At 46.3% G+C, this 27,389-nt stretch overlaps 1 protein-coding gene across 3 annotated transcripts in view; it reads left to right on the forward strand.

The window, feature by feature from the left end:
- DPYSL2 (dihydropyrimidinase like 2) overlaps positions 1 to 20,905 on the forward strand; it is a 118,587-nt gene extending 97,682 nt beyond the window's left edge. For all 3 annotated transcript variants that reach the window (XM_070794950.1, XM_019966386.2, XM_019966387.2), the window contains 6 exons: positions 5,753 to 5,909; positions 6,374 to 6,515; positions 8,917 to 9,087; positions 14,338 to 14,517; positions 15,642 to 15,807; positions 18,163 to 20,905. In XM_070794950.1, coding sequence (XP_070651051.1) covers positions 5,753 to 5,909; positions 6,374 to 6,515; positions 8,917 to 9,087; positions 14,338 to 14,517; positions 15,642 to 15,807; positions 18,163 to 18,254 — 908 coding nt within the window. In that variant the 3' untranslated portion in view covers positions 18,255 to 20,905. The remainder of the gene's footprint in view (positions 1 to 5,752; positions 5,910 to 6,373; positions 6,516 to 8,916; positions 9,088 to 14,337; positions 14,518 to 15,641; positions 15,808 to 18,162) is intronic.
- Positions 20,906 to 27,389: the final 6,484 nt, after the last annotated feature.

Raw genomic sequence — 27,389 nt, forward strand, 5'->3', positions numbered from 1 at the left:
TTGTGCATTTCTTTTGCCTCCTCATCCCGTGCACTGCCAGCGCTCTCTTATAACTGCTGAGTCATTAGTACCTTAAATCAGATCAGAGAACCAATTCCAGAAACCCCAGGACCCATCCAGAAAACTTCTAAGATTCTGTTCCTTTAGAATTATTCTCGGTACCAAAATCTGACAGGGTTATCCATGGACAGGGGCTGGGGTGTTGAGTTCTGGCCTGGGGTCTCTGAGAAGAGAGAGAGGGTGTGTGTGTATATGTTTCACTTCAGTTCAGCCGCACAGTCGTGTCCAACTCTTTGCGACCCCATGGAGTGGAGCATGCCAGGCTTCCCTGTCCATCACCAATTCCCGGAGCTTGTATATGTTTGGGTAGGGTTTTTTTTTTTTGTATTTTGGGTTTTTTTGTTTGGTTTTGGCCGTGCTGCGTGGCTTGAGGGGTCTTAGTTATCTGACCAGTGATGGAACCTGTGTCTCCTGCAGTGGAACAGCGGAGCCCTCATCACTGGACCGCTAGGGAATTCCCAGTGTTTATACAGTTTTTCACTGTGCTTTTAAGGCTGTGTTTTGAAATACACACACATATACGTTTTCCCATTGTTTCTTTCTGGATTTGTCCTCCTGCTTCTTGTTCATGGGAAATGACTAACTCTCCGGGCGGGAGCTGTCAAACATCTCTGACCCCCAGCCTGCCTTTATTCTCCATGAATGCGCTCAGGCGGTTGTGAATAAACAGCACCCCAGCCCTCCTGTTCCCGGCTATCCTAGGGAGCCTGCCAAAGGCTGGCCCGGGGTCATCTCTTTCAGTTTAGATTTTCCCCGGAGAAGGAAAGCATGAAGGTCTAACTTGCCGCCAAGAAAACATCAGCAGTGTGTTTGGAGGCATGTAGAAAGGCCAGTGAAGCCTAGTTTGTGGTTTATTATTATTAGTGGTAATTATTTCCAGCATGCATTGCAGTGGTGTCTGTGGCCTGGCTGGGGTCCGGAAGTCCATCTGTGGTTGTCTCAGGTACAGTGTTCATAAAATGGGCAGAGGTAGAGGCCTCCTCTGGGGTGATGTAACTCCTGCCCTGTCTTTGGGGGCTAAAGAGGAGAAAACCCAAAAGCAACAAGGACTTCTGAATCCCTCAACAGGGCAAAGCAGGAATGAGCTGCAAAGATGCCTTCCTCTTTCTCTAAGTCCCCCATCTTCATTTGGCCCTGGCCCAAGAGTCCTGGCTCAGCCTCGGGCTAAGGAGGCAGATCTGGTCAGCCATGGCCTTGAAACTCTGACCCAGTTCTGGGTTTTGTAGAAGCTGAAGGCCGAGTTCCTTCCCTTGTGTCGAGCTGTGTGGCCTGTGCATAGACAGGACGGGCCTCAGCTCCTTCCCCAGCTCCCCCATCCACACCTGAGTTGTGTTTTGTGGAGTGAGATGAAGGCTGAGATCAAGGGCGCTCACACTTGCAAGGATGCATCCCGGGAACCGGCCCCTCCTGGTCCTCAGGTTTCCAAAGACAGGACTGAAGTGCAGATCAAGGAGAGGACGAACAATAGTGAGTTACGGGAAGATCAGGAAACCGCTGACGCTCGGCCAAGGATTTCCAAAGACCGGCAGCTCTCTTTTTCTCCAGGCATTTCTGTCTCTTGATTAGTTTCAGATTGACGAAGCCAGGAAACCTTTTTTTCTTTTTAAAATTAATTAAAAAATTTAATTTTAATTTAATTTTAAATTAGTCAAACATTTAAATTTTAAAATTAATTAAAAATTTTTAATCTTAACTGAATTTTTAAAATTAATTAAAATTGTGGCATGTGGGATTTTTTTAGTTGGGGCATGCAAGCTCTTAGTTGCAGCATGAGGGATCTAATTCCCTGACCAGGGATTGAACCCAGGCCCCCTGCATGGGAAGCACAGAGTCTTAGCCACTGGACTGCCAGGGAAGTCCTCAGAAACCTGTAAGGTTACAGATCTTCTGTTTTCCTAGGGTCTCACCCAGACCTCACCTTTATGCTCAGATAAGAGAAGTGGGTAACAGAGGAAGAGATGGTTAGATAGCATCACCAACTCAATGGACATGAATTTGAGCAAACTCTGGGAGATAGTGAAGGACAGAGGAGCCTGGTGTGCTTCAGTTCATGGGATCACAAGGGATCAGACAGGACTGACCAACTGAACAGCAACAAGAGCCAGTGGAATCTCTAGACCTGTGTGGGTCGGAAGGGCCACCCTCAGCTCAGCCACTTCTGCTAATCCTTGAGCCACAAACCGTGGCCTGTGGGGCCGTGGGGGCCTGCCTGGCACTTGCATTTCACACATGTGCCTTAGGGCAGCCAGGGCCTTCTCGAGATGCAGGTTTTTCTGCTCTGGGATGAGCTGAAACAGGCTGTGCACCTGCCCAGCAGCTCCTTGGACTTCATCCTGCCTGCCTGCGAAGCTCTGAGTAGGTCAGGAATGCTGGGGACCTTCCAGGTGATTTTGAGCATTGGCCCCCCTCTTCCTGGGGGCTTCCTTTAGGGTGAGGCTGTCCCCACGTTCTGGGGCCCTCCTTCCTGCTTGGGGATTGTCACTGACTTCCTCAAGTGAGCTGCCTGCCAGGCCTCTAACACTCCCCAGAGGAACAGAGTGTTCTTTGTGAGATTCCTGAATCTGGGGTAGGGGGTGGGAGGGATGGGGGCAGCTCCCAGAGCCAGCTCGCAAGGCAGCCACTGTCCCGGAGTGGGTGTTGTGCTGCGTTATCAAGAGATAAGGCCTTGGAAAAGGCTGAGCAGAGGAAAGGAGACACATTCCAGACTGAGAAGTGTTTGGCCTTGAGGGCCCTGGGTTTGGAGAAAAGGGCCGAGTTGGCAGGACCGCTGTGGGGGTGCAGGAGCCCTACGGTGGGAGGAGATGGAAGAGGTGAATTCCTGGTGGTGGTGGGGCTGGTCTGAGATCAAATTCCAGCTTGGATCCCTTGACTTAATAAAATATCACACCCTTCAATCAGTTCAGCACACAGTTATTGAGTGCAGAGTCATTTTCTTCAGGGTATCTCCTTCAAGTAGAAAAGTAAAAAAATCTATTATTTAAAAAAATGTATTGGTGTACTGTGTTGGGTTAGTTTCAGGTGTACAGCAGAGTGATTCAGATAAACATACACATTCATTCATTTTCAGATTCTTTTCCCATTTAGGTTATTATAGAATATTGAGTAGAGTTCCCTATGATATATAGTAGGTTCTTGGTGGTTATCTATTTTATATGTAGTAGAGTGTGCATGTTAGTCCCAATCTCCCAATTTATCCCTCTCCCCTCTACATGTTTCCGCTTTGGTAACCATAGGCTTGTTTTTGAGATCTGTGAGTCTGTTTTGTAAACAGCTTCATTTGTGTCATTTTTAAAACATTAGATTCCACATATGAGTGATATTGTATGATATTTGTGTGAAAAATAAAAAAAAAATTTTAACTGAGTGCTTATTGGATTATTGAAGTGGAGGATGGGATTGGGTTTTCGGAGTGTTAAAATAGTGTTAAAAGAGAGACCAGCTTTGGTGTAAGGCTGGGTAAGGAAGGCATGAGATGCTTCAGTGAGAAGTTCATTTCTATCCTTGAAGGCAGAAGGATCCCTTCAGAGGTCTTTATGTAAGAGAATGGCCCATGAAGATTGGAAGTGCCATGGAGAATGGATGTAGAGGCAGGGAAAGAGGTGGGGAAAGCAGAAATCAATCTGAACTCTGACTGGGAGGTTCTATTGGAAGGTCCGTGCTGCATGCTAAATCGCTTCAGTCATGTCTGACTCTGTGACCCCATGGACTGTAGCCCACCAGGCTCTTCTGTCCATGGGATTCTCCAGGCAGATACTGGAGTGGGTTGCCATGTCCTCCTCCAGGGGATCTTCCCGACCCAAGGATCGAACCTGCATCTTTTTTGTCTCCTGCATTGACAGCAGTTTCTTTACTGCTAGTGCCACCTGGGAAGCCCTCTACTGGAGTGAGCCAGGGAGAAATGATGAAGGCCTGATTTAAGGGAAGGTATGCAGAGTAGCTTCCCTTGTAGCTTAGTCGGTAAATAATCTGCCTGCAATGCAGGAGACACGGGTTTGATCACTGGGTCAAGAAGATCCCCTGGAGAAGGAAATGGCAACCCACTCCAGTATTCTTGCCTGGAGAAGCCCATGGACAGAGGAGCCTGGCGGGCTACAGTCCATGGGGTCGTAAGAGTTGACACGACTTAGCAACTAAACCACCACCGTGCAGAGTGGAAAGGAAAGGATGCATGTAAGGCATTACAGTATTGGCTTTCGATGGCCATAAATGAGTCCAGCTTCCTGGCTTGGCCATGAGTGGATAGGGAAGAGGACATGAGTTGAGTGCCAGGAAATCAGCATTCTTTCCTGACAGTATGTTGAGTTGGGCTAGACTTCTGCAAACCTTGAAATCTCAGTAATATAACTGTGCAAAGTCCTTTACTTCTCCTTCTGACAAAGTCTGCTATGAATCTGGGGGCCCTCAGAATGGTGACTCAGCGATCTGGGCAGATGTGGAGGGCTGTATACTTGCTCTCAAATACTTCATCCAACTGATGTCACATCTATTTCCTGTCTCAGCCTATTAATCATAGCTGGACACTGAGAAAAAGACTGGGAGGTGTTGGGAGAGCAGGCCAGGGGGTGTGTTTGGTGAGCAGTGAGGTCAAATGTGAGGTACCCTGGATCACCCCAAAATAAGAGTGTAGGTGGTGCTTGGGATTGGGAGCTTGAATGCAGTCTGAGCTGGAGATTGTTAACAGATTTGGGAATCAACAGAATAGGAGGTAGAATGTTTGGGTCCTCCGAGGGAGAGTGGGTTGAATTAGTAGAGCAGTGGTCTGGGGAAGCAATCACTTAGGAGGCTGGGATTAACATATAAAGTGAAATGAAAGTGTTATTCACTCAGTCATGTCCTACTACTCTGCGACCTCATGGACTGTGGCCCACCAGTCTCCTCTGTCCATGGAATTCTCTAGGCAAGAATACTGGAGTGGGTTGCGATTTCCTTCTCCAGTGGATTTTCTCAAGCTAAGGATCGAACCTGAGTCTCTTGCATTGCAAGCAGATTCTTTACTATCTGAGCCACAAGGGAAGCCAGGGATTAACACATGCACATTACTATATATAAAATAGATAATCAGCAAGGACCTACTGTGCAGCACAGGGAGCTGTATCTGTAGTGACCTATATGGGAACAGGACTTGAAAAAGAATGTGTGTGTGTGTGCGCGCCCAGTCTCTTTAGTCGTGTCCGACCCTTTGTGACCTTTTGGACTGTAGCCCGCAGGGATCCTCTGTCCATGGGATTTTCCAGGCAAGAATACTGGAGTGGGTTGCTGTGTCCTCCTCCAGGAGATCTTCCCGACCCAGGGATCGAACCTGTGTCTCTTATGTCTCCTTCATTGGCAGGCGGGTTTTTTACCGCTAGTGCCATCAAAAAAATAGATACGTGTATACGTATAACTGAATCAGTTTGCTGTACACCTGAAAGTAACACATTGTAAATCAATTATATTCCAATATAAAATAAAAATTTTTTAAAAAGAAAAGAGCAGGGGTCAAAGGTGAAATCTTAAGGAGCACTTATTGGTGACTGGATGGCTGGGGTATTTGACTTGCACAGACACCAGTTTCCTCAGCTCGGAGACAGGCTGGCTCCTCCTAAGGGGTGCTGAACCTGTGGTGTGCTGCCATGGATGCGGTGACTCCCGGCAGTGGTGGCTCCCTCCCTCCCTCTCTGTGTCGGGCTCAGCTCTGCCTTCTCTTTGTCAGGAACCGTGGTGTACGGCGAGCCCATCACCGCCAGCTTGGGGACCGACGGCTCTCACTACTGGAGCAAGAACTGGGCCAAGGCTGCTGCTTTCGTCACCTCCCCGCCCCTGAGCCCCGACCCAACCACTCCAGACTTTCTGAACTCCTTGCTGTCGTGGTGAGTGTCAGCGACTTGTTCCCATCTCCTGTTCTTGGTCTTTCCTTGGACCAGGCTGACCCGGTGGGTTCCAATATGGCTGGCAGAAGCCAGCTTGCCAACAGAAACCTTGTCCTCCAAACTCGGATTGCTGGGTGGGAGCAGGAGGTTAGCATCTTGATACTTTGAGGGGGGTTCTGGGTTAAAAACCAGGGCCGTTTTGAAAGTGAACCAAAGGGGATAAGTGAGGTAGCAAAGGGTTTCACGGTGTGTAGTGTCACTCATAAGACACCTCATGAAAGAGACTTAGAGACACAGCATTTAATGAAGCTTTAGTGTCAGGCCATATCTTCCTGAATTTCCTGTCTCCTGGCGGGAGGATGACTGTTTTAAAAACCTTCAGTGGCCAGACACATAAAAAAAGTACATTCAAGGATGATCTGAGGTAAAGATCAGTAAAAGCCAGTGCTGTGTGTTCCTTGTAGTGGAGATCTCCAGGTGACCGGCAGTGCTCACTGTACCTTCAACACGGCCCAGAAGGCCGTTGGAAAAGACAACTTCACCCTGATCCCTGAGGGCACCAACGGCACGGAGGAGCGGATGTCTGTCATCTGGGATAAGGCTGTGGTAAGGGGCGGTGGTCTCGTGGTGGTGGTCTCTGAGCGGTAGGATAAGGCTGTGGTAAGGGGCGGTGGTCTCGTGGTGGTGGTCTCTGAGCGGTAGGATAAGGCTGTGGTAAGGGGCGGTGGTCTCGTGGTGGTGGTCTCTGAGCGGTAGGATAAGGCTGTGGTAAGGGGCGGTGGTCTCGTGGTGGTGGTCTCTGAGCGGTAGGATAACGCTGTGGTAAGGAGTGGTGGTCTCACTGCGTGGTCTCTGAGCAGTGGGCAGGGCTCGGCTTTCTCCTGCCTCCCCATCCGAGGGCCCTGGGTCTCATGCGAGCCTTGAAATGGCAGTTGAGAAAATTCTAGAAACCAGTATTTCTGTGATAACATTAGGTTTGGAAGTCTAAGACCACTCCCCATAGGTTACTTCTTTTTAAATACCCATATGTATTTGTCACTGTTATTATCTGTGGACCAGGAGAGACTGGGGGGGAAAAAAAAACACGACAGTCTTTAAAATATGACTCTTGTCATCAATCAAGAGAAAGCTTTCTTCACACCCTGGTGATGTAATCTCCTGCTCTTGGAAATAGACTCAGTTTCCTTAAAATGGTCTTTTGGACTCTCTGGATTTAACATTTGTCCTCACTACAGGATTTGACAGGTCTGCTTTGAACATACGCTGACTTTGAGGAATCTTTGGGGCTTTTTATTTTTAATGTCTTAAAATGTAACAACTTTAGGTTTTCTGTTTCTTATGGAATTTTTTCAGTTATATAAACTATATATACCCTTATTGCAAAAAGAATAAAGAAGTAAGTAAAACTCACTCATGACATCATGTTTCAGATCCAACTACACTGAACATTTTGATGAATGCCTTTGATTTTTTGCTAGTGAGAGAGTGCACATGTGCGTAAATGATGTGTGTATGACTGAATGTGTTAACACAGGCATCATATAAACTATTTTGTAGCCTATCTTTTACAATTAACATAGTATAAAAATTTTGAAAACTTGGTTTTCAATAGCTAACTCTTCCATCTTGATGCTGAATTATAATTCATTTATAATTCTTTGGTTGACCATTTAGGTTATTTCTGATTTTACTTCTGGGTTGAACACCCTTGTAGATACATCCTTGGACACATCTTTAGTGATGCTTATAGGAGAAGCTTCTACAAGTGGTATTTTTGAGTCAAAGGGTGTGCATATTTTTAAGGCTTTTGATATCTCTTGTCAGAGTTCCTTCCAGAAAGATCACACCAAATTTGTGTGCTGCCAGCAGTAGATGGCGTCACCTAGTTCCTCCTACCAGGTCCAGATCAGGGTTATCATCAAAAAACCCAAAGCATCACCAATTTTATTGTGAATTTCATCTCATTGTTTTACATTGAATCTCTTCAGTTACTGATTAAAATGTATATTTCTTTCATATGCTTTCAGCCATTTTTATTTTTTTCTCCCTTACAACCTGCTCATTTCCTTTGCCCATGTTGCTATTGATTTAGAGTGGATTTTCTAACAGAGAGTGCATTCATCTCTTCAAATCCCACATTTAAAGGGACACGAAGTACACATGTATAGATGAGAAAGTGGGGGGAAGGACGTGTGGGGAGTGTGATGGACATCCAGAGTTTGCTGCAAGGATGGGGCGCTGAGACTTCTAGGTTGGCTGGACTAGGAGCTGAGGTCTGGGCCTGTATCTTTGGAAAAGAACAACCATTCACATCAAATCGTGTTTCCTAAAGAGGCCTTGAGGCCCCTTCAGCTTTTAAAAAAAAAATACTTCTTACTTTGAAATAATTATACTTTCAGAGGGTTATGCAAAGACAGGATGGACAGAAAGGTCCTGTGTAGCCTTCACCTGCTAATAGTTACGTCTCATGTATATTTGGAGTGTGGTTTCCAGACCTGGGGAACGACAGTGGTGTGGTGCATGCGTCTAGTTCTGGGTCATGTTGTCATATGTAGATTCATGTAACCATCAGTGCAATCAAATAGAGGTGTCCTCCGTCATCACAGAGACCCCCATGCTACTGCCCCTTTATAGTTGCACCCACCCCTAACCTGCGAGGAATCTCCGTCTCACCCCTGGTGTGTCCATCTCTTAACCTGGTTATTTTGAGAATACTCTGTAAATGAAGTCATACAGTATGTGACCTTTGGAGACTGTTTTTTTTTTGGCCATGTCAGGGCATGTAGGATCTTAGTTCTCTGACCAGGGATCGAACCCATGCCCTCTACAGTGAAAGTGCAACGTTCCAACCACTAGACGACCATGGAAGTCCCTGGAGATTGTTTTTTTCCCACTCAGCGTAATGCCCTTAATATCCAAAGTGTCTCTTTTTATTGCTAAGTAGTGTACCACCCTTAAACTCTTTAACTTGTTTTTCTTACACGCGTGTGTGTGTTGTCCTCCTCAGGTCACTGGGAAGATGGACGAGAACCAGTTTGTGGCCGTGACCAGCACCAATGCTGCCAAAGTCTTCAACCTGTACCCCCGGAAGGGCCGCATTGCTGTGGGGTCTGATGCTGACTTGGTCATCTGGGACCCCGACAGCGTGAAGACCATCTCTGCCAAGACCCACAACAGCGTAAGCCCGGTTCACGGCGTGGACCCCATCCAGACCAGTAACAGTCTCAGAGAAGGACAGAGGCAGGGACAGTCCCCGGGATTTATGAAAAGAACTCGCTGTGATCGGAAGGAACTTTTCCCCAGGATATGTTATAACTTGCAATTTGCTGAGAAAAAAATAGCTCTTCCCTTCTCTTTAGTGAGGTCAACATGACCGTTAATCTTATCATCACTTTGGAGTACAGTGGCCTGTCTATGGCTAGAAAGTCTATATCTCTGGACCTTCAGAGCCTCTAGCATCATGCCTGGACCTCAGAAACTGCTAGAAGTCAGGGAGCATTCCATTTTAATAGTTCAGTGCAGCATCTCTCCTGACATCCCCTGGTGCAAGGGATTCGAATAAAACATTCAAATGTCCACTCCTGAGATGCCCACTGGGCACTTTCAATTTTTGAGGCCACTGCTTTCTCATTGTCAGTGTGGCCATACAGAAGCCTAAAAGGCAGATGCTCTTATGTCCTAAAGGCATGAATTGATTTGGAAGAAATAGAAGAAATACCCTGGAAGGTGCTCTGATCAGGATTTTAGGATCTGTAGTTTTGGGGTATCTCTTGTCTCTTGGTCTAGATGGCAGAGCTTGGGGGTGCCCTGCCTTGGTAATAGGATCCTGGGGAGGTGACTTCATGTCATGTCTTGGGCTTGTTGGCTTAGAAGAGGGGTTTTGATGAGGCCCCTGAGTGTCCTGGATACTGTGAAGTCAGCAGGCATTAGATGGAGATGTAGATACCATTGGTTCTTCATAAAAAAAATTGTGTGTGTGTCTGTATAATATAGAAATGGCAAAAGGGAAAACTTCGGAAAAGAAACAGGTATAGGACAGAGTTTTTCATGTCAGAAACCTCCATGATTTTCTTTGGCCGAGCATCACAGCTTATAGGATCTTCATTCCCTGATTAAATGCCAGATCCTCAGCAGTGAGTCCTAACCAGCAGTGAGTCCTGGACCACCAGGGAATTCCCCTGTTTGACTCTTGAAGTGAATTCTTGGTGAATGAAGAGGCTTTTTGAGATAAACTTCTAAACTGAAAGCTGGCTCAGTGAGGAATCTGACTCTAGGTTGCTCACTCCAGGTGTCCTGGTCCAGCAAGTATGGGCGCCTCCTCCAAGGGCCAGCTTGGTGGGCTTCTGTCATTTCTCCAGGACACCACTGGACTCTTAGCTAAATCCTAATCCTCTTTCCTATGTGTGCAGAGGGGCTTGGGCTGCACAGGCACCCGTGGATGCTGGGTGGATGGGTGCCTTTAAGGAAGTCTGCTCAGCTCTCAGTATTAATGGTGGATTTTCCCTTCTTCCGCACTGGCTGGCTTAGCTCCACAGCAGAGCCTGACAGCGCCCCCTACTGGTGACTTAGGCCACGACCTCCCGGGGGCCCATCATTGGCTTTTTTATGGGCAGGGGTCCTAGGGTCCAAAAGGAGAAGCGGGCAGCAGAGGATGAGACAGATAGCATCACTGACTCACTGGACATGATTTTGAGCAAACTCTGGGAGATAGTGAAGGACAGGAAAGCCTGGCGTGCTGCAGCCCATGAGGTCGCAAAGAGTCGGACACGACTGAGCCACTGAACAACAGCGACAGCCACCACCTAGGGTCCTGCCTTGTGAACCTACCTCCTCTTATGCCTTCAGCATCACAGCTCCGTTTACCCTTTCATTTGGCCTTCTCAATAAAGGGATGGTATTATTATCTCAATCGGGAAGATAAATAAAACGGAGGCTTAGAGAGCTTAAGTGACCAGTCTAACGTTACATAGCTATTTTGCGGTGGAGCTAGAATTAGAACCCAAAATTGTCCAGGGCTTCTCCCTGCCAGACTGTGTGCGCAGCCTCTTGGTCAGGGTCAGAGGGAGAAAAATGTTTCTCCCTTACAGAGTCCCCTTCCCAGAGGTAATGGAAAGAGCAGACTGGACTCACCGTGTAAGCTGCAGATGACCTAACTAGAGCGCCTGCATGGGAAGCTCTTAACCCGGCAGAAGAGAGGATGTAGAAGAGTGATGATTCAAGAAGACAGATTCTGCCCTCCAGACATTCAACAGCAGTGCCCTCCCTGCCTTTACCTCCAGGCAGTCCTGGAGATCATGACTTCTAACAGTGCCTCTCGCCCATCCAAACCTCTTTGAAAGAGCATGTTTGTGCAACACTAATTATCTAGGAGAACACTAGCAGGAGGCTTTCCCCGTGTAATACAGTATTTCCTACCACGGGGCTAATTAGCTTTAATTGAAGTATTTAGCTAACTCTTGTTGACAGCCCTGTTGCTACTAAGCCTCTGCTTGGATCTGCCCAGCATCCAGCCAGATGAGTCATTTTAGGAAGCACATGTGGGTGGAAGTTATAAGGGTCTATACCTGGTAAGTGATGAGGTCTCAGTGCCTCACTGTTTGACAGAGTATGTGTGTGTGTTAGTCGCTCAAGTCGTGGCCTACTCTTTGCAACGCATGGACTGTAGCCCACAAGGTTCCTCTGTCCATCGGATTCTCCAGTCAAGAATACTGGAGTGGGCAGCCATTCCCTTCTCCAGGGGACCTTTCTGACCCACGGATTGAACCTGGGTCTCCAGCATTGCAGGCAAATTTTTACCAACTGAGCCACCAGGGAAGCCCTTGACAGAGTATAGGCTCTGAACACCCCAAGTTGTGACTGACCATTGAACTTGTTAATTTTAAGTCACGTAGAGCCATAGGACTTCTTCTTCCACATTTTTTAAAAATGGGAGGTGACCCATAGATCTCCTTGGTGGTGAGATCCATCTCAACCATTTTTAAAGTCTTTATTGAATGTTACAATATCATTTCTGTTTCATGTTTTGTTTTTTGGCCACGAGGCATATGGGATCTTAGCTTTCCAATCCAGGGATTGAACCCTCACCCCCGCTGCATTGGAAGGCGAAGTCCCAACCGCTGGACCACCAGTGAAGTCCCCTGATACCAGTCATTGTTAGGCAACTAAACTCAACATATGCATCTCAGGATGTCTTTGCCGCTTGCAGTCTTGTTGGGAAAGTGCAATAAAGAACCAGACGGTGAATGAGGGGTTTTCTAAATGCCCACATAATGCTGAGCAGTGGGATAGATGCTTTTGTTTTATTTCTTGTGATCCTAGCATCATTCCTGTAAAGTGGGCTGTGTCCCCTTAGAGATGAGGCAGCTGAGTCTCAGAGAGGTGTGAGGGATTTGTCCAAAGTCCTACAGCTGGCAAATGGCAGACCTGGGATGTGGACCCCGGGGCTGATGGCACCATGGCCAGGGTTGTCTCTGTGACTACAGGAGGGCATGAGAGGAGCTTGTCAGAGTGTAGACAGTTAACGGGGTGGGGGCGGGACATGAAAGAGCTGGGACTTGATTCAGCCCTTCAAGGATAACCCTCTGGAAGGTCCTTTCAGAGCAGACAGAATTCTTTCCCATATGATGCTTCTCTACATGAACCTTGCGAAGGAGGCAGGTGAAGAAACTGAAGGTCTAAGGCAAGATTAAAGCTTGGAGTTGTATAACTCCTAGATTTCAAACAGATTTAAGGTGCCACCAATTTTAAGATACTCTGTTTAGGTACTGCTATGAAAGAAAACATGTCCAGAAGGAGGAGTCTAATAGGATACTGCTCTAAAATTAAATGCTATGTTGCCAAGGGCCAGCTTGTACTGAGCACGGGATACATGAGAGCTGGATCTGCCAGGTACAGAAGGGATGGCAAAGAATCTTTCCTTTCTTGATACTGGCTTTTGGTTCAGAGAGGGCAAAACTGGCTTCTTGGAGAATCTGAACTGAAAGCTGGAGCTTATGCAAGCTGTGTCGAGCAGTGGTCCAGAAAAAAGCTGAGGGTGAGATTTTCCTGTTACATTTTACAGGTTTGGGAACCCCCCAGGCCAGTGGGAAAAGCTGACTCCAGTCCCCTGGAAGGGCTCAGCTTCGCCTAGGCTGACATTGACTGGGCAGCTCCATGTGCTGTGAGAGACAGGCTCATTTCAGGGACCAGTGTCTTAGAACCGATGAAGGGCTGGGGGGCACACACTGTGGTCCTGGGAATCCATGTGCAGAGTCGCCTTCCTTCCCCCAGGTGCCTCTTCCTCTTATTCCTCCAGGAGCTTTCACGTTACTCCTTTGAGTCTCAGAGCAGGGCTGTTTTGTTGCTGTTTTCAGTCAACCCCACGGGTCCAGTGTGAGCTGATGAGCCAACCTGGGGCTTCTCCATGCTCACCAGCCCCTGCACTAAGCAGGCGATGTTGCCCTGAATGGCAGTGCATCAGCTCTATTCACAGACTAACTCTTCAGTGCTGTTAACCTGGTCCGAATCTCCCCAGAAGCCCAGCTGCTTGTTACAGATGGAAACTGTTGTTAGTTGCTCAGTCGTGTCCTACTCTTTGCAACCCCATAGATTGTAGCCTGCCAGGCTCCTCTGTCCATCGGATTTCCCAGGCAAGAGTACTCGAGTGGGTTGCCCTGGAGCTGCCTGTTAATTCTCCAGGTCCAGGCAGCTGTACCTGTGAGCAGGACAGGCGTCTGGAATCTGGAGAAGGAGCAGTGGGTGAGCTGAGGCTGTGGGGTAGGGCTGTGACACGTGAAACTTTTACTGTTATCGCAGCAACGAACTCACTCAGACAGAGACCCCAGATATTTTTCAAGAGGGCACACACATACATCTCCCTTTCACCATGAAAGGCTTGGAACCAAAAGGATGGCTGCATTGTTGGGAAATTAAACCTCAAGCATTTTATCGATGGCATGTCTCTGGAGTTACCACAGTCCTTTCATTTAGCAACTTCAGTTTAACCACATCGCTAACTGATTGGAAAACCAAGTGAACCAGTGGGAAAACCGACTCGTGGATGGCTCATTTCAAGATTAAATTTAGAACTTGGTCAGAGAAGGCTTCTTGGGGTTTTAACCTGATTGGAGCCTGAGTTAGTGAGAGCAAAGTCACCGCTTATATGAGGAATCATTTTCTTATATTCGTGTGGCATTTACAAACCCCTCTGCTTTTCTATATAAATTTTCTCTTCCGTGACTTTTGCCCCTCAAAAATGTGTGTGCTGAAACTCAGACAGAATTTAGATCTAGTGATGAAGTCCTGGTGAGTGGTCAGTCAGGAGAGGGACCCCATCTCTGGGCTTTTCTTTCTTCCGAGTGATGGCTGAGCAGTGGGTACTGCCAGATTGATGAGATTTTGCCAGGATGGAGGGCGAATTCTGACGTTTACTATGTTCCCTCCCTTTTAGTCTCTTGAGTACAACATCTTCGAAGGCATGGAGTGCCGTGGCTCCCCACTGGTGGTCATCAGCCAGGGGAAGATTGTCCTGGAGGATGGTACCCTTCATGTCACGGAAGGCTCTGGGCGCTACATCCCCCGGAAGCCCTTCCCTGACTTTGTTTACAAGCGTATCAAGGCAAGGAGCAGGGTGAGTACCTCTGATCTTAAGAGGGGTTTCTCTCGTGGATAAAGTTCAATTCCATTAACACGGAGCACTCTGAGTCAAACTAATGAGGTGAGTATGGAAGATTTAGGGAGAAGGGAAACATGGTCTTTTTATTCCTGGAATTCAGAATGCCAGTGGAGGAGTCAGGCATGTCTGCAGCCAGCCAGAGTGATGTGAGACTGCAGCGTGTGCTGTGATGAGGCTCAGAGGAGGGAACTGCTGCTGCAGTTATAAGAGAAAGTGACATGGGGAGAGGGCATTTTGTGTTGGGTCTTGAAGGTTAAGTAGAAGTTGAATAAGTCAAAGAAGGGAAACAAGGGAATTAGGTAGAGACAAAGTTATGAGCATAGAAAATGTAGAGTGTATTTAGGACGTGGTGAATACTCTCTAGCACTGGTGCTTGAGGACCGTGAGGCAGGGAATGGAATTAAATTAATTAAATGGAATTAATTCCAACAGGGAACTGTTGGAATTAAAGTAAGATTGGAAGCTCTGGGGCCAGATGTTGAACATGTGACCAGACCCTCTTCACAACATGTTTGGGAATTCCTATGAAGTTTAGGCTCAAGTGCCTTGGGAGAAAATGGGAAGACCTGTTCATCAGTTTTTTAAAAAAAATATTTATGTATTTATTTGGCTTCATTTGGTCTTAGTTGTGGGATCTAGTTCCCTGTGTGTGTGTGTGTTAAATTGCTCAGTCATGTCCGACTCTTTGCGACCACATGAACTGTAGCCTGCCAGGGTACATGGAATTGTCCAGGCAAGAATACTGGAGTGGGCAGCCCTTCCTTTCTCTAGGGGATCTTCCCGACCCAGAGACTGAACCCGAGTCTCCTGCATTGTAGGCAGATTCTTTACCAACCGAGCCACCAGGGAAGCCGCTCATCAGTTTTTGTGGGACGCATGTTAAGGAAGCTTTGCACTGGAGCTGGGGTGCTGGCTGCGTGCTGGTATCTGTCCCTGCCACACTCCTCCGTAGAGAGCCCTCCACCCCCAAATCCCTCAGGGCCATCCTGGCACCTGTTACTTCCCCATCAGGCAGGTAGTTGCCGGGTAGGTATCCTCTGTGAATGTGGCCTGCATTGAGGGGTTCTTTTGTTTTGCAGCTGGCGGAGCTGAGAGGGGTTCCCCGTGGTCTGTACGACGGACCTGTGTGCGAGGTGTCCGTGACACCCAAGACGGTCACTCCGGCCTCCTCGGCTAAGACGTCTCCGGCCAAGCAGCAGGCCCCACCTGTCCGGAACCTGCACCAGTCTGGATTCAGCTTGTCCGGTATGGCTATGGCTGGGTCAGAGCCTGCTTCTGCAGGGCCTTGCTCCATGTTGCTGGTGGGGCGGGCACCACTCTTGTAGAAGAAGAAGAAGTGGAAATGAATGATAGACCCATTCTCCCAAAGATGTAATTCACTAGAGATGTAATTCACAGCAGATGGTGGGTTGGCTTTCAGAATCTTGACATGAGTCTATATCACATATAATGTTCTGATGGCTACACTATATCCAGGACACTGTTTTTCTTGTTTTGTCACTAAGTCATGTCCCACTCTTTGTGACACCGTGGACTGTAGTCCACCAGGCTCCTCTGTCCGTGGGGTTTTTTAAGCAAGAATACTGAAATGGGTTATCATTTCCTTCTCTGGGGGATCTTCCCGACCCAGGGATCGAACCCATGTCTCTTGCATTGTCAAGCGGGTTCTTTACCACTGAGCAGGATATCAGAGGACATTTTTTTCAATGTATTATGTCCATCGTGAAAAAGGATATTGTGGTGTTTTAAGACTCTCCTCTCCCTCACAAATGCAGTAAATTGGAGTGGTTCAGCTTGTGGAGTCTAGAGTTTAAACGGCTTAACTTCACAGCCCAGATGCAAGCTGTGCTTTGGTCTTCTCATGCATAGAATGGGTATAACGGTAGTAATTATCTCTTGGGGTTGTTGTGAAGATTAGGTGATTTAATATACATATAAAATGCTTAGACTCGAGTCCTTTGATAATTGTTAGCTATTAATCTGGATAAAATATGTGATGTCAGGAAAGGTGAGATGAAAAGAGTCCAGATTTAGAGCTTCCCTTCTTGAACTTCTTTCCAATCCTTCATTTGGCCAGTGATTAGAAATCTTCTATTTTTCTAGCTCCATGAGTCACAGATATGTACCCGGATCTCTATGATGGGTTAAGGAAACAGTGAATCAGAAACACATTTTTTTTTGTCAGATATACTGGGTTTTAGAAAGGTGCCATATAGACATTACCCATTTGCAAAGAATTTAAAAATCATGAGCATTAGTTTTTCCATAAAGTAATCCATGTTCCTCATGTTACATGATCCTATCTGTGCTGTCTTTTACCAGGCCATTCAAACATAAAGACCAGGTGGGGTGGGGAAAGAGGTGGGAGGGAGGCTCAAGAGGAAGGGGACATGAGTGTACCTATGGCTGATTCGTGTTGATGTTTGGCAGAAACCAGTACAATACTGTAGAGCAATTATCCTTCAATGGAACATAAATAAATTTAATTATTACAAAAACAAACAAAAAAATTCCCAAAATATAAAGACCATCATGACTCCTTTTTCTGAAAATATATATTGAAGTATAGTCAATTTACAAGTTTCTGTTTAATTTCTGTGGTACAGTAAGATGACTCAGTTATACATATACACATTCTTTTATGTATTCTTTTCCATTATGATTTATCATAGGCTATTGAATGTATTCCCTGTGCTATATGTATGAAACTTAAACAGACTCACAGACGTAGAGGACAGACTGGCAGTTGCCAAGCAGGAGGGAAGGACTGGGAGTGTGGGATTAGCAGATGTAAAGCATTACACATAGGATGGATAAGCAACAAGGTCCTACTGCGTAGCACAGCACGCTATATTAACTATATATTAACTGTATGTTAACTATATTCTATATTAAGTATGATGAGTCCTATCTTTGACTACACAGAAGATGAATAGTGTTAGGGGGACAGGGTGTATCTTTGGAAAAGCCACACTTAATTGACCTACTGAGCATAGGGACAGGATGTAGTCTGAGTCGCTCAAAAGCCTGAAATGTGTTGTTTATATATTGTTTTACCTTTTAGGCAATGGATCCAACTAGCTTCTACAAGGACAACTTTATACCATCTGTGATTCTTAGGCCACTTGAGGCCCATCCTTTTTTTGTGGCTTATCCCTTTGGTGAAGTTTTAGAAGGACAATGAATGGGCCTGACAGGTTTTCTCCTAAGCTATGTTGTTTCGTTACAAAACAGAAAAGAGAGTCACAGATGTGGAAAACAAGCTTATGGTTACCAAGGGGGAAAGGTGGGGTGGGATAAGTTGTAAAATTGGGATTAACATATACACAATACTGTATATAAATTAGATGACTAATAAGGACCTACTGTATAGCACAGGGAACGCTACTTAATACTCTGTAGTGACTTAATAGGAAAAGAATCTTAAAAAGAATGGATATATGTATATATGTTAACTGAATCACTGTGCTGTACACTTGAAACACAGCATTGTAAATCAACTCTATTTCAACAAAAATTAATTTTTTAAAAAAAGCTATGTTATTTCGGTTTAAAGCAGGGGTCTGGGTAACTGTCTCTGACCCTCTCTCTCCTCTCCAGGTGCCCAGATTGATGACAACATCCCTCGCCGCACCACCCAGCGCATCGTGGCGCCCCCTGGTGGCCGTGCTAACATCACCAGCCTGGGCTAGAGTTCAGGGCTGCCGTCAGCGGGGGATGGGACACCTGAGGACTTTCTGAGACTTTCTTCCTTCCTTCTTTCCTTCCTTTTTTTTTTTTTAGGAGCCTGAGATAGTTACTGTGGGGCAGCCAGTTCCTGGGGTTCCCTCTCGAGCCCCCACACTCCGTCCCTCACCCGGAGTCACCTATTTTGCTCACCCACCTCCCCACACATCTAGGAATATCACACCCTTGAGTCCACCAAGCCTGTACACAGAACCGCATCCAACGCTCAGACATGCGAAACAAAGCAAACCACAGTGAGGGTGTTTCTCATCTCCAACCCGTGTTGTATTTGTCATCATCTTCCTGGTCATCGGGGGAGGGGAAGATAAAGTGAATTGCCCAGAGCTGCCGTTTTTCTTTTTAAAATTTTAGCAGAGTTTTCTTTCTGGGGCTTAGGGTGGGGGTGGGCAGGGGAGGGGGGAGATTTTTTTTTTTTTAATACAAAATTGGAAAGCCTAATTCATTATTACTACAAGGGGTTTGAACTGGACATCCTAATGATGCAATTGTGTAACCATCAAGCTGATTCAGGGTGGTGGGCAGACTCACCATGTCCCTCCTAAGAGGCTGCACAGCATCCACACCGCCATTCCATCGTCTTCTGGGTCAACTGTTAATAAAGGAAAGGTTTTCTTTCTGGCCTGGATTTTTGCTGCAGATGAAATCTTTTGAGGATTCCCGTTTCCTCTCTTTACCTCTCTTTCGCTCGCACTCTCTCCCTCTCGCTTTGTCATTCATGGATACGTTCACATGTCTGCTCTTTCTTTGTGTTTCCTCCAGCGCTTGTCTCTGACATGCTCTTTTTGTTTTTGTTTTCCTCCCATGATCTTTGCCAATGACCAGGTCTGCCATTGTACTGTGGTCCTAAGAACCTGCCTGGAAAGATGTGAGCTTTGTCACTGCAACCATTGTAAGATGCTGTCCTAGTCTGTATAAGACCAGTGCTACCCACTCACATCCCCAGGATGTGCCTTTGAGTTTGAGACGCTCCCCATATGCAGGGAAGGGCCGAGTTACCTACGCTGTCACACGCGGGCCCAGAATAGACCTCAAATGGTGCCGAGATGTTGAAGAAGTCTGAGACTCTAGGACCTGTGAGATTTTCCCCTGTGCAGTGCTAACTGGGCTAAAGACACAATCAGATCTGTCAGTCGAGCCCCCGTAACTCGTGAACTAACCAGTCTCCAGCCAGCCACCAGCTAAGAGGTGCTGAGCTGATGGAGGCTGGCCCTAAGGGCTGCTGTTTCCCATCTAAGTATCTTTGGGGGCACCAGAGTTCACTGGGCTTCTCACTTTGGAGAAAAAAAAATTTTTTTCTTGTCCAGTTATTTAGAAAGATACCATGCAATATACGGAGGTCTCCTAAACTCTAGAAAGTCCATGGGAAGTTTGGCTTAAAGACCATTTTAGGAAACTTACTTGGTGGTCCAGTTTTGGGGACTTTGCCTTTCAACGTGGGTGGTGTGGGTTCGATCCCTGGTCAAGGAGCTGGAATCCCACATGCCTTGGGGCCATAGAAGCAAAACATAAACAGAGGCAATATTGTGGCAAATTCAATGAAGAGTTTAAAAAAAAAAAAAAGACCATTTTAATTTGCAAGAGGGAAAATCTGTTTTGTGAGTCAGAGTTGTGGTGGGGAAAAAAGCTTGTAAATTTGATGTGTGGCCTCTTAAAGACCACAGGCGACCTTGTGTCCACACCCTACCCTCTCCTGGTCTCAGACACCCTTTCCACTAGCTGCCTTGTGCCTGTTCCTGTCTTTGTTGAGCTGTGTTGCATCTTCTTCCAAACGTGTTTACAGGTCCTCCTAAGCCATGTTACGTTTGCAGGCTTTTATAAAACCAAATCTGCTTTCATAAAGCGTAACATCAAAAAATAGCTAATCCCATCACGACACTTGTCTCTCCACACACGTTTTGCCTTTGGGGTTATGGTTGGGGTTTATTTCTTTTTGTTGGTGTTGTTGTTTATTTGTTATTTTAAAAGGAAATTGCACTTTTAAAGAATCATTGGTTAACTTAATATATTTGCTTTTTTATTTTTTTCTCACCTGCACTGCGAGGGAAATTGAACCAGTCAGGAAAAAAAAAAAGAAAGATTTTTGTTTCAATTCTAAGAAACACTTGCAGCTCTCTTCTCTTCACTTGAGTCTTCCTGTTTTTCCATGATGCTCATCTTGGTTCTTTCGATTGTTTCCTTGAGACAACTTAAAACCTGAAGATTTCTGCAGGCTGTGTAAGCATGTTTTCCTGTTGGCTTGCTTTGTGTGTCTGTTAAATGAATGTCATGTGTAAATGCTAAAATAAATCGACAGTGTCTCAGAACTGAGTAACTGCAGTGACTTGATGCTCTCAACCATGTAGGATTTAATCATAGATGGTTTTTAATCCTTGGAATTGTGATTGTGACCCACGAGTGGAGGAACTCACTTTCAGTGCTAAAGCTCATTACATGTGTAGCCAGAAGAGTACCTTTTTTTTTTTGTTAACCACTGTCTCAATGGCAAAATAATTATGGTAAAAAAAACCAACAAAACAAGTCTCGTGTTTATTATTCCTTAAGAACTCTGTGTTATATTACCATGGAACGCCTAATAAAGCAAAATGTGGTTGTTTCAGGGTGTGTCTTGTGTTGAGATGTTCAAGGAGGCAGGCTGCTTGACCCGGGCCTCCTTTAAAACTTCCCTCCCTGAAACTTTCTGGATGTCTTCAGCCTTGTTTTGATGACTGTGCTAATTCAGGAGTTTTCACTGCGTGTTTCTGGTAATCTTGTCCAGGCCACTGAGGTTTAATTCTGAAAAGAGCCCTGAGTCTCAGAAATTCATGGACTCCACCCTAAGACAGGCCAAGGGAGCCTCCCGGATCTAGCTGCAAGCATAAGTTGGGAAGTGGAAATTGGTGGGACCACATGGGTTAGTGTGGTGACCCCCTTGGGCTCTCTGCATCCGTAGAGCTTGTTCACCCTTGAAAATGCTTAAGCCAAAAAGGGTATAGAACATAAGAGACTGAGATAATGTGGGCCTGCATTAAAAGCTCAGTCAAGGAGCTCATAGGAGGGACTTCTTGGCAGTCCAGTGGTTAAGACACTGCTCTCACTGGGGAGGGCCTGGATTCATGTTCGGGGAACTAAGATTCCACAAGGCAGGGATGTGAAACAGGCATTCCTTTATCCCTGGCAGGCAGTGCTAAGAATACACATCTGGAGGGGATGGTGAGCCATGCCCACTCCCACTTACCGGATGCTTAGTCCTCACAGTTACCTTATTAACTAGCACCAGTATTACTGATTCATTGGTTTGCAAAACACTGAAGCGGGTATGTGAGTGGGGCTCCCCAGTGCCCATTGTATGGTTGATGAACTCCTTTTCTCTTCTATCCAGCCCTGTCCAAACAGGATAGGAGGTGATTTACAAAAATACGCACACTCTGCCAGGCTTGTATAAACAGGGTGTTTGAGTAAAGGGAAATTAAGAGCAGGAAACATTAGATAAGGTCTGAGTTTGGTTGGTACAGCACAATGCCATGAGCTTGTAAATTTGTGAGGGAATGCTGAATGTTCTAGCAACAAATAGAAAAAAGAAACATGGCCAGAAGACCATATAACATAGTGACCCAAAGAGAAATAAGACCTTCCAAAGGAATACAGATTCCTGGTGCTCAGCCCCAAGGGCAAGTCCTAGGTCCAAGAACCTCGATGTTGCGTGTCTGGGCTGGCTGTCATCCTGCCATCAACGCTGGCTGATGGCAGAGCACCAAGATTAGGGAAACTGAACCGGTGCTGGAGAGAAGGGCAATGTTCACCTGACATGTACGGGACTCCAGGCCCGCAGCCCACCCTCCCTCTAACCCCACCTTGGCTCCACCCCACATAAAGTGCTCAGGCCTGCTTGCCCACGTGTTCAAGTTCCACCCAGGGAATTGAAAAGTGTTGGCCAGAGAGTGGGTCCTTAAAAGAGGGGCATCCCATGGGTGCCATGTGGCTGAACAACGGGACCAGGTGCATAACTCTGGTGGTGTCATTTAATCCAAAGACAGATGTTAGAGCATCTAGAAAAAGCACATAGAATGCATGTCCTTTGGGAAATGTTTTTGTGTTGAGTTGATATGAGTTGAAGGTTATATTGTCTGATAAGGTTCTGTAGTACCCATGTCCTGTAAGAAAAGGCAGATCCCCCAAACTGTTGTAAATCCAGTATTGAACAAACAAACAAATGAGACGGAAATGGCCTGACCTCCTTGAGTGATGACGTTAAGCTTCATCTCAGGATCTGGGGACACCAGGGACCCTGGATAGCACCCAAGGATGGATGCCCCAGGGAAGAAGGGGGCAGGATGGGAGAATTGCCTGTCTGGCTGTTCACAGGTCTCTAGGGTCCATCCCTCCTCAGGGGAGATCGGATGAGTGGTGGACTTCACCCTGACCTTACCTTGTTCTCCAGTCCCTCAGTTGTGTCCGACTCTTTGTGGCCCCATGGACTGTAGCACGCCAGGCTTCCCTGTCCTTCATTATCTCCCAGAGTTTGCTCAGACTCCTGTCCATCAATTCAGTGATGCCATCCAGCCGTCTCATCCTCTGTCATTTCCTTCTCCTCTTGCCTTCAATCTTTCCCAGCATCAGCGTCTTCTCCAATGAGTTGGGTCTTCACATCAGGAGGCCAAAGTATTGGAGCTTCAGCTTCAGCATCAGTCTTTTCAGTGAACATTCAGGATTGATTTCCTTTAGGATTGACTGGTTGAGCTTGCATGTCTAATGGTTGTTCCTGTCACTCCAGAGGTTTGCTGTTTCCATCCCTTAGTGATTCAGGAGGCCTCTGGGGACCCAGTAAGCCTGGTAAATGAGCTCAGTTCACTGTGATGCAGCGCTCCATCAGCTGGAGACACACACCCTTTATCTTTTCCTGTACATTTAGGTGTGAGGTGAGAAAGCACGGAATGTAGTCAAAGACCACTTTGTCTCTCAAGAGAACAGGGAGGAGATGGGCTGGCCACCTGCTGGGATGCTCTGGGGAGGGGGCGGTCCTGCTTAAATGTAGGGAGACGGGCTCCCGGCTTTATATTCCACGCTCTCTTTTTAAAGTTTATTTATTTATTTATTGGTTGTGCTGAGTCTTCGTTGCAAGCTTTCTCCTCTCGCAGCACACGGGCTCAGTTGCCCTGTGGCATGTGGAATCTTCCCAGACCAGGAAGATTCATGTCCCCTGCGTTGGCAGGTGGATTGTTAACCACTGAACCACCAAGGACGTACCCACTCTCTTTTTGAACACACTCTTTTTGATGTCATACACCTTCAGCCTCGTGGCTTGGTTGTCCTTCAGCTGTTAGCCTCCCCCTAGCACCCTATTCTGGAGAAGGCAATGGCACCCCACTCCAGTACTCTTGCCTGGAAAACCCCATGGACGGAGGAGCCTGGTAGGCTGCAGTCCACGGGGTCGCTAAGAGTCGGACATGACTGAGCGGCTTCACTTTCACGCATTGGAGAAGGAAATGGCAACCCACTCCAGTGTTCTTGCCTGGAGAATCCCAGGGATGGGGGAGCCTGGTGGGCTGCCGTCTATGGGGTTGCACAGAGTTGGACACGACTGAAGTGACTTAGCAGCAACAGCAGCAGCAGTACCCTGCTCGTGCTCCATGGTGGGTGTTTTAACTCTCCCACTAGTTCCCTCAATGTTTTATTAAAAAAATATTTATTTGTGTCTTAGTTGCAGCCTGTGGGATCTAGTTCTCTGACCAGGGATCGAACCCAAGCTCCCTGCAAAGTCTTAGCTACTGGGCCACCAGGGAAGTCCATCCCTCAACATCCTTGAGTGCATGTCCTCCAATTGTTCTGGTTGAACCAATCCCACCTCTGGATCTCCAGCTTCAGCAGCCTTGCCTGCCAGCAGCTCCCTACACTACTAACTTGATCCAGAGTAACAACTCTGAAGAACAGACACAACCCCATCAAGATGAAGGATTTCCTGCCTATTGCTTAGTTCTTTCCTGGCAATCCACACCATGTGACAGATCAAGAGAAATGCAAATTCATGACCCATTCCTAACTGCTTGGCTTCCCTCCTGGCTTGAGTTCTGGGAAACCTATGTGCTACTGCGCAACACAGGGCTGTTGACCTGAAACAGACTGCCTGATATTTCTCTAGCAAACAGATTTATTCGGGATCAATTGAGAATTATCATTCAGGGTTTGCAACTAACTTCATTCTTTTTTTGGTGGAAATCCACTGTCCCAGCACAATGTTAATTATGCTCATCTGGTATCATGAGAGGTGTCAGAGGCCAGAGGGTTATAACTTCGTAATGACTTGAGTGTCTGACTCTTTGTGACCCCATTAACTGTAGCTCACCAGGCTCCTCTGTCCATGGGATTCTCTAGGCAAGAGTACTGGAGTGGGTTGTCATTTCCTCTCCAGGGGCTCTTCCTGACTGAGGAATGGGACCCAGGTCTCCTGCGTTGCAGGCAGATCAAACATTAGCAGTACTCTTATTGGAGAATAGTTGCTTTACAATGGTGCGTTAGTGTCTGCCATACAACGAAGTGAATCAGCCACGTATATACATATATCCCCTCCCTCCTGAGCCTCTCTTCACCCTCCGCCTCCCCATCTCAGCCCTCTAGGTCATCACAGGGTCTGCAACCAGGGCAAGCCATGTGCAAGTTCCTGCAGGGCAAGGAAGGAGAACAATTCTTTTTTTTTTTTTTAAGGAAAAGGAAATTGGGAGGCTCTAGTAAACAAAGAGTCCATGGCTTTCATTGGCTGAGCCTTTGCCAGGAAAGAAGTCTTTTTTTTCTTCCTGTTGGCTCTGTGATTATCTCAGGGCATGAGAGCTCCCCCTTCTGGTGGCTTAACTGTGTATAACTGAGGTTTCTGTTAATTTCACTTTCCTGCATTGGAGAAGGACATGGCAACCCACTCCAGTGTTCTTGCCTGGAGAATCCCAGGGACGGGTGAGCCTGGTGGGCTGCCGTCTATGGGATCACACAGAGTCTGACACGACTGAAGTGACTTAGCAGTAGCAGTATGGAAAGCTAGCTCACTGCACCTCATCTTCCTACATGTTGTCCTTCTGAACTTCTATCCTTGACCAAGCCTCCCAAACTCTCTGTCTCTATATATGCTTCATGATCAACAAACTTACGTGATTCCATAAACTCCCATCTTCACTAAACATTGTCCCCTACATCTTTGCCTTAAAAGAAAACCTGATCCCCCTTTCTGCTCCTTTGCTTGTATCTCAGCTGCCATTATTACTCTCCTAGATAACTGTTTTGTTGCATCCGTTTTTCTTAGTTTTAACTTTTCTTGATGGCGGAATAGAGACAAACAACGGTGCAGGTTTTAGGTGTACATTTAACTGAGCTGTATGGGTGTCTAGACGGCTGTAATGTTCATAAAGGGTTACAGTAAACCCCTACACACGAACCTTCATGTTGCTGACTTTCAAAGATGCAAACGTGTGTTCCATCAACATCAGGCTCGAAGCTTGCCCTCTATTTCCTATTGCTGACGACCCTTCAGCTCTCCCGTCTCCCACCTCCTCTCCCTCCTCCAGTCAGTAACTCTTCTTTCCTGTTCACTCCATGCCAGCCCCTGTATGCCAGCTGTTGTACTGGACTACCGTACTTTTCAAGGAACTGTACTGTAAGATTAAAAATGTTCTCTTTATTTTTATGTTTTTTTTTTGTGTGTGTAAAAAGTGTTGTAAACCCATACCAGTACAGTACTATATAGCCAATTGTGTTAGGTGGGTACCGAGGCTAACCTTGTTGGACTGGCAAATGAGTTGCACTAATGAACGAGCTCTCAGAATGGAACTCATAGGTATGTAAAAGTCTTACTGTACTTCTTTGGAATTATCACTGCTCTTCTTCATTCCCACTTCTCCATCTTCTCCACACCCTGCTCGGCCACTCTGTTTTCCGCCCATTCGAGTGGGCATTGTCTATCACGTTTTTACTTAAAATGGTCCTTCACTCGATTGCCTTTAAATGCTTACCTCCACTTCAATAAGTGCCCTATCTGCTCTTGCTGTTCTCTTTCCCTCCTGGATGGCAGGCCTATGACAAGATGATAATCTCGGCTGACAAAATATTGGTTGAGGAATTTGGAAGGAAGCCTATTTAAAACTTAGCTCTGGCTGGTTGCACAGATTTTTCAATAGATGGCAGCAGTGCATGAGCTGTGCTAATACGAGTTCCCCCACCCTTGAAACAGCTCGCACAGAGAATGGAATACAACACTGATTCAGTGAATAATCCTTTTCTAAACAAGCACTCCACCAGCGCCCCAGTGCATGGGTTGCATTCTGTCCATGAAAGATCAATGGATGACTCCGAGTTAGCAGAGTTTTACGTGTTAAAGCAGAGTGGGTGTGTAGATTGTTTTGTCACTACAGCAGTTCACTGCCGGCTTCCCAGGTGGCTCAGTGGTAAAGAATTTGTCTGCCAGTGCAGGAGACTCAGGAGACAAAGATTCCATCCCTGGGTTGCCCCCATGTTAGCTGAGAACATTTTGACCTAAAAATTTAGGACAACATTAGAGTGGAATCAGTAACACTATTATTTTGCTTTCCGTATTATGGGGGAAGACCATTACTACAACATTTTCCAAAGTGACTTCCTATAAAATGCTAGTCTGGAGAGATGCTCTGTCAACACAGTGTCCTACAGGGTCGAAGGGCTATGGAACATGTGGACAGTTACAACACACATAAACACATAAGAGCCTGTTTTATTTGGTTAGTCATTTGACACTGTACCATTTCTACACTTATTTACTCATACAATCCCTCAGGGCTAAAATTATTTAGAACACATTTTAAGCGTACCAAATATGGCTGTTGTTCACACAGATATTCTGTTCACACAGATATTCTTTATCACGTTAGGAACGTATTTTTTAAATCCTATTTTAGAAAGTATTCTCTTTTTTTTGTAAAGAATGGTTGCCAGACTGTAAGAAATTCTATTGGCATGATTATGTGATTTTTCCTTTTTGATCTATGATCCAATTAATTCAGGCATATTGTTATTACTATTATTATTATTTTTACCAGAGGGCTGGTATCAATTTGTAAGAATTTTATTGAAACTTTTGGGATAAAGTT

Source organism: Bos indicus, chromosome 8, assembly GCF_029378745.1.
Source record: "Bos indicus isolate NIAB-ARS_2022 breed Sahiwal x Tharparkar chromosome 8, NIAB-ARS_B.indTharparkar_mat_pri_1.0, whole genome shotgun sequence".
NCBI lineage: Eukaryota > Metazoa > Chordata > Mammalia > Artiodactyla > Bovidae > Bos > Bos indicus.